This window comes from Mycosarcoma maydis, chromosome 1 (genome assembly GCF_000328475.2).
Source record: "Mycosarcoma maydis chromosome 1, whole genome shotgun sequence".
Lineage (NCBI taxonomy): Eukaryota > Fungi > Basidiomycota > Ustilaginomycetes > Ustilaginales > Mycosarcoma > Mycosarcoma maydis.
This window is the reverse complement of record NC_026478.1, coordinates 1,049,194-1,056,485: the sequence shown is the minus strand read 5'-3', so window position 1 is coordinate 1,056,485 and position 7,292 is coordinate 1,049,194. Positions and strand designations below refer to the sequence as shown.

General features: G+C 53.7%; 2 protein-coding genes across 2 annotated transcripts in view; one reads left to right on the top strand and one right to left on the bottom strand.

The window, feature by feature from the left end:
• The window catches only part of UMAG_15041 (uncharacterized protein), a gene marked incomplete at both ends in the record, with an annotated part of 3,143 nt that extends 2,008 nt beyond the window's left edge, over positions 1–1,135 (bottom strand). The window contains 3 exons of the mRNA XM_011388557.1: positions 10–565; positions 652–780; positions 1,065–1,135. Coding sequence (XP_011386859.1) covers positions 10–565; positions 652–780; positions 1,065–1,135 — 756 coding nt within the window. The remainder of the gene's footprint in view (positions 1–9; positions 566–651; positions 781–1,064) is intronic.
• Positions 1,136–3,367: 2,232 nt separating this feature from the next.
• UMAG_00376 (uncharacterized protein) lies at positions 3,368–6,568 on the top strand (the record flags this gene model as incomplete). Its single annotated transcript, XM_011387961.1, has 1 exon — positions 3,368–6,568. The coding sequence occupies one exon, from the start codon at positions 3,368–3,370 to the stop codon at positions 6,566–6,568; it is 3,201 nt and encodes a 1,066-aa protein (XP_011386263.1).
• Between the last annotated feature and the right edge of the window lie 724 nt (positions 6,569–7,292).

Genomic DNA, 7,292 nt, shown 5'->3' with positions numbered 1-7,292 from the left:
TCCGAGACTTTCAAGTCTGTCTAGAGCATGATCTGCGGGTTCAGCAGCAAGCTCGTCCTCCTCGCTGTCCGACTCGGTGCATCGTTTGCCGAGGGCAGCTTCTGAGAGACAGAGGAGCGGATTAGTAGAAGAGGGTGGCATGCGCGATTCGCGGATCAAGAGACCGTCGTGGTACTTGGAAGTGCGTCGACTGCTGGTGTTGCTGGTGATGCTATAAAGTATGTTGGAAGAGGGAACCGTCTGCAAGGACGAAGACTGATACGAGGCCGAGGAGGATGAGGTAATGGCACTTTGGGGCGATTGGTGATTGGCGGTGCTGGCATTGGATCCGTGACGATATGCATGATGTGAGTCGATAGAAGCAACGTGAGGATAGGTGTTGGGCAAACTGGAAGCTCCGGAGTTTCCCCAAGCCTCGTTACGACTGGAAGGGAGGCTGCTGGTGGAGGCGTCGTGAGGGACGGGCGTGCTTCTTTCGGGCTTGAGGTTGGAATCGCTAGGTTGTAACTGCTTTTCGAGCTGCCTTTGCATGGCCTCAGATTGTTCGCGTGCGCGCGTGGCTAGACTGCAGGGTTGTCAGACACACAAGGTGAGACGGGGTCAATTGAGGGTCTGTTTCCGAGCTGGTAGGGAGGGGTGTGATCAACTTACTTTTTGGTTCCAGGCTTTTTACCCCGACGGGAAGCTGTCCAATTGCATTCGAGACCCTTTGCTTCGCAGCGCGAACAATTTTGCGCATCTTTGCGTTTGCCATTGCACTTGATCTTTGCTTTGCGACATCTGTCGAGGTATAATGATTGAGGCAAGTGCCGAGGTCGCACAAGGTTGCGAAGGACGGTGCGGAAGGATAGCGTGGAGATGTCAGAGAAAGCGGAAAGCGGAGCACAGGTGTATGGATGTCGATGTAATAGCAAACAAAGGGAGACTGTGTAAGTAGATTGAGCGGAGGGGATCACACGAGGGTGGCGTATACTGAGATAACGTATGTATTGCCGTAGAATCTGATGTCTCACGACGTATGAGGGGTAGATCGCCAGCATCGAAGCGCTGCAATCTTTACTCACTCTAAACAGGCTTGGGAGTTACGTATCCTGGGTCGTTCACCGTGGAGATCGTCATCCATACTGGTATCCATGTTGAATGAGCGAGAGACGGTGAGGCGGCTTGGTGGATCAGACTGGTATGGTGGTTTGCGGTAAGGCTAAGTGAAAGATTTTTTTTTTTTAAATTTCTTTGCCGTGGAGCGTAGTCACGAGTTGAAGCTGCGCAGCAAACACGGAAAGGTCGCGTATGCGCGCTGCCGGCTAACTATCGAGTCGTGAGTGTCTTTCTGTCAGAAAATACCAAAGGAACTTTGAAAATCCGCAGAAAGGCCTCCCTGAGCAAGAGAAGTGACAAAGGGACCTGGGAAGCGTGAAGCTGCCCCGAATTTGTGATTCGTGATTTGACCCATCGTAGCCCGGAAAGAACATGAAACGTCGGCTGCTTAACAGCTGTCTTTGAGTCAGTCATTCACGATTTGTTAACCGGTCATCTCGTTTCTTTGCCTTGAGAAGACCGAGACTAACACGATTTGGGAAAAAATCACGAATGAGTGAGGTTGTGTCTAAGAACCGATTCGACACCGATTGGAAAACTTCCACGTTCGTGCTCTCAAATCTGTTTCCGTCCTGAACCTTGGATGATCATACAGAGTTTGCACAGGATGCGCCATCGATGCCGAATGTCAAGTAGAGCTTTTTCAGGTACGATTACTCTACTGGTGGTACGGCACTTGTCGAGCATGTCGAGACTGAGGACGGTAGGAAGGAACGCTGCAGCAAAATGAATCGTGAATCACGAATCACGAATTGATCAACGCAGCACTCGTGACGACAAGCACGAATCTTGAATCACGAACTGTTGGTTGGCGCAGGGGGTTGAAGGTTGTAAACCCAGCACGATTCCCGTGATTCGTGCTTGGGTTGTAGCTCCAAGTGGAGGGCGTGGCGGGGCGGAGCCTGGGCAGAGTCAGCTTGCTTTCCACGTCGCTAGTCACTGACCCATCGCCGCCAGTCCATTCACGATTCAAGCCTTTTTTTTGGGTCCAAAGGGCACCATCATTCACGATTCCTCGGGTGCCGCCCAGTGGTAGCGAAACATGAGTGGTTTGGTGCGGTTTATTGCCTAGTCTTGTTGTGGGCGACCGAAGCACATGGCCTTTCATTTCAGTCAAGTGCTACTCGTGACTGTTGACGGCAGCTGTAAGCAATGTTCTGGTACAGCAATCGTCAGCCGGTATGGTAGAAGAACGATGCTCTTCGCCATCCGATCGCCTGAGCAACGCCACATGCACGAGCGAGGTAAGGGTACTCTGTTCGTGGCCACGGCCTGAGGTTGTATAATAAATGTCAATCGAAGAAATGTTAGGAGCAGGAGCAGGAGCAGCAGCAGCAGAACACGCGGCAGCGAGTCCAGGTTGCGAGTGCGAGTAGACTGCGAAAGCGACAAGCACGAAGGGTCGGAAAACAAGGAACGCTCGCTCTCCTTCTCTCCAACAAGCGGAAGCGAGTTTCGTGTTTCCAAAAATTCGTGATTTGTGATTTCTCAGGGCCAATGCGAATCACGAATTGTCCTAGTTCAGGCACGGCTAGACGGACACCATGTGCGGCACAACCCTGTGTTTCGCCGGTGGATTCGTGATTCCAACTTGGCCGATGACCGACCGAACATTCATATTCAAAGCCGCCAGTTTGAGAGTCTTGAGTACGCTGCCCGGGATCAAGGGTAGTTCACTGACGGGACGTGCTCAATCCCGAAGCCTTAATTTCGCTCTTTCGCTCTTCACTCGATACAGCCACGCAGCAGCCGACATCGGCGCCCAAGCCATTGTACAGTCGTGCAGTGTCCTCAGCCGTGCCCTCGCCACACCGTTCACGATTTGCTACGGATTCTGCCTCGACTGTCCACCTCCGCTCGTCGTGTCCTCACCCCTCTCTTCTCCACACTACCCGCCTTTCCACTCTCTCTACCTCCGCCTTGTTCACCATCGTCAAGACGGCGCTCCCGTGGATAGCTCTTCTTATCGATTGTCAAATCTTACATTCATTTCTGTTCGCTTGCCTCCGCATCACCAAACCAGAATCAGCTGGTCAAACATCCCTGGCGTTTCGTTCCTCGCCATCTACTCGTTCTCACAGCACGCATATGTAGGCACCCCAAAATACGCACTTCCGTTCAACATGCACAAGTAGACCTGTTCGACTGTGCAGATCCAACGCCAACCCTGTCTCATCGGTTTGTCCACGCTACTTGCAGCAGAGGATCGCATCCCTCGTCAGACACAGAGACTTGTTTGCCGGTGCCTTGATCGCACTCTGCCGACCCAATGTCGTTTAACTGGAAAGGCCTTTTAGGCGTAAATCAGACTTCCACCTCCTCATCACTTGGCTCTCCTGGCACTTCTGTATCCAACAATGCCTCTCCCGCATCGAGCTCCAACGGCACAAGTCATGTCACATCGACTTCGGGCGCCACCACTCACACGACAGCTTCGTCCATATCGGCTGGCTCGACCGCCATGAGTCCAGTTGGACCGCGCGCACCGCTCAACGCCAATCCGTACTCTTTGACACAGCCCTCAGCCCCGAGCGCACCTCTGTTCGGAGGCATGATGCCCGGATCGACTTCACATCACAGCACCAGCTACATTCCCTCTTCGTCCTCAACCACGCAGTCCTCGGTCATATCTCGTAAACCGTCCGAGATCCCTGTGAATGCAGCCGAAGGAGGAGGATATCTGCTTGGCATGGAAAACTTTGGCAATACGTGCTACGTCAACTCGGTAATCCAGTCGCTCTACTTTTGTCGTCCCTTCCGCGACTCGGTGCTCAGCTATAAACCTTCAGGTCGAGATCGATCCGGGTCGGATTTGAGCAGTACGGGTGGTGTCCACTCCGTCGGCGATCTCGCTTCTCGCACTCCACCAGATACTGCAACGCAAGTCATCGACGGCGTGCCTCCCTCGGATACTCTTTTTGCGTCGCTGCGCGACCTCTTCGAGGTTATCCAACAGTCAGGCTATCAGAAAGCATTGTCATCGCCTACCAGATCTACAGCTCCTGCTCCACTGCCCCTCGCGAGCCCCATTTCGCCTTCTCCTCCCGCAACAGGCACTGCAGAGTATCCGTCCATTGCCAGGAAAACTTCCATCCGTGGTCGCCCTTCTACCGCTGGCGCTTCCTCAGCCAGAGTCGGTGCAGGCAACCATCTCGTCTCTTCTGCTTCTGTTGGTGCCGGTGCTACAGCCGCTCAGGCCATCCCCATCATGCCTAATTCGGTCGCCGGTTCGGGACCGCCTAATCTGTCCATTTCGACCAGCTCAGCAGGCACGCTGGCCTCCGGCTTTCCTTCCGTGGACTCGGGTGCGGTCAAGTCGTTCCTGACTACGCTCAAGCGTGAGAATGTACTTTTCGACAGCACCATGCACCAGGATGCGCACGAGATGCTCAACTTTGTGCTCAACAAGGTCGGAGAAGATCTCATCGATGCTGATAAGGCAAAGAGCCGCGTTAAATCGCAAAGTCGCGATGCTTACCCGAATTCGAGGAATATGAGGAATGGCTCAGACAAGACGGTCGACGTGCAACGCAAGCGCAATGTTATGGAGGTGGCTCCTAATGGCAAGACATGCGTACATCGCCTTTTCGAAGGCGTATTGACCAATGAGACTCGCTGCCTCACTTGTGAGACCGTCACCTCTCGCGACGAGTGCTTCTTGGATCTTTCCATCGACATTGACAAGAATTCGTCTGTGACCTCCTGCTTGCGTCAGTTCTCAGCCTCGGAGATGCTGCGTTCGCGGAACAAGTTCTTTTGCGATTCATGCTCAGGCTTGCAGGAAGCAGAGAAACGCATGAAGATCAAAAAGCTTCCCAACGTGCTGGCGCTGCATCTCAAGCGTTTCAAGTACGAGGAGACGGTGCAGCGTTATGTCAAACTTGCCTATCGCGTAGTTTTCCCGCTCGAGCTTCGGCTTTTCAATACATCGGACGATGCCGAAGATCCGGATCGTCTATACGAGCTCTGTGCCATCGTGGTTCACATCGGCGCAGGCCCTCACCACGGACACTACGTTGCTGTAATCAAAGTTGGCGGTCGCTGGGTGCAGTTCGACGACGACGTGGTCACCTACATTGACGAGGCAGAGCTCACCAAGTACTACGGCGACCGCCCCGGTCTCGGAAGCGCTTACGTGCTCTTCTACCAGGCGGTCGATCTGGACTTTGAAGGCCTTGGCCTCGAGGACCCTGCGCTTCAAGCGTCAACTCAGCAGCGAGTCGTTGCGGGCGCAGCCAGCGAAGCTAGGGGCAGAGCCGGTCTCAAAGTGCCAGGTGGTGCCGATCCTCGCAGCAACATCTCGCCCGACCGATCAGGTGCAGCTGCAACCGCAAATCAGACGCGTCTCAATTCGGTTACTGAAGGAAGCCCGCTTGTTTCTGCCGGTACGGGCCAGCCCGAGGCTCAAGGAGGAAACAGCTGGTTCGGGTCCTTCCGAAAACGCGCCGGCAGCCAGTCTCGGAGAAGGCCAAAGACCATGTCCTCCATGGACGTTGTCACGGGCGGTCTGTCTGGCCTACCCGAATTGTCAGCTTCGACCGCTCATGGCGACCTCGCGAGACAAGCAGTAGCCGAAGTGGACAGTACGACACCTGACAACGCCTCGGTTTCGACTCATTCGACTACCGCCAATGATGCTGCCTCCCGCGTAACACCTATTAAGACCTCATCGTCCATGCCTCCGGCTACAGAACATTCTGCTCTGCCATCGATGCACCCTCTTCCGAGTCGCACCGATTCGCCGAGCGCTGGAACAGAGGCTGCTGCACCGATGCGTAATGCCTTGTTGCCAATGACTACGGCATCAGCATCCGTCTTAGATGCCAACGCTACCCGTGCCACTACCGAGTCACCTAGCGAGTCCAAGTACGTACGCATGATGGCGAATCAGTCGGATGCTGCGGCCAACCGTGAAACTAGGGAGCAAAACTTGAGGCGTGGCGAAATGAATCGCCGTGCGCGTGCTGCTTCCGAGGGCTTTCCTTCGTCTGGTATTTTGTCAGAAGCGGCGATATCTAGTGGCCCGTTCGTAACCGGACCGAAAGATGGTACTCGAGTTTTGTTGACACCAACTGCGGTCGTTCCCAACACGCTGGCGGCGTCATCCTCGATAGCGCCACAACGTGAGGCGTCGTCAGGTAGTGGGTTCGCGCCTCTGGAGCGTTTCCTGTCATCCAAGACACAGAAGTCACAAGCGAAGATGGCACGAAGAGCATCATCGAGCTATACACCCTTGTCACCAACAACGGACAAGGGCGAGAGGAAGGAAGGCATGTTGTTGAATCTGTTCAATTCATCTTCGCCGTCGGCCTCGTCAGCGGCTCAGTCGAAACGCAACTCGATGCAGCACCTGTCCAACGGTAGTACGAACGTAGTCGGTGGAGCGGAAGATACAGGTCTTCCGACGCGCAAGTCTAGTATCTCGACGAGAACGTTCAGCAAGACGTTTGGGTTTGGTCGGAAGAGCTGACCGCGCTTGCATCAGTGATGCTTGCACAAACTGTAGCATCTAGTGCTGATAGAAATCCCACCAGGAACACACGGAAGGACAAACCTGCCCTTTCCCAACAGCTTCGACTGCGATGAAAAAGATTGACTTATTTCACAGTCAAGATTCGAACGCAGTTCTGCGATGATCTCTGTTACATCCAACGGGTTCAAGAGAGCGGGTGAAGGTGTCCGTATCCCTGTCAGGCTTTTGAGGAAAGCGAATGACAAATAAAAACACTTGTGACTGTGACGAAACCGTCCATTAATTGCGAATCGTGAATGGTGCTCGGTTCTTGCTGCATCGATAGGAACGGATTCGTTGGGGACATATACAGCATGCATTCATCAAGGAGAATTGGAGCCCCGCCTCGGCCATGCGTGATGCATACTCACGATTCCAGATCGTTTTCAAATCACGACTGAGTGAGCTTGACATGCAAGCGAAATTCGTAAGCCTTGTGAGCCTCGCAGCGAATTTCTCAGGTGCCATCGCCTTGTGTTGTTTTCGACTATCCTTGACCGTTCTCTATCACTTAGATTTAATCTACCCAGAGGAATAACTTAAGCGTGAACACAGTCACGGCAGGGTTCGTGGCTTGCAATCGTAAAATGTTCTACTCCTTCCTCGCGGCTATCAGAGCCTTGCCTTGCTCGATCAAAACCGCTCGTCGCGTCATGATTCGACCTGTCAGTTCGGTCACGAT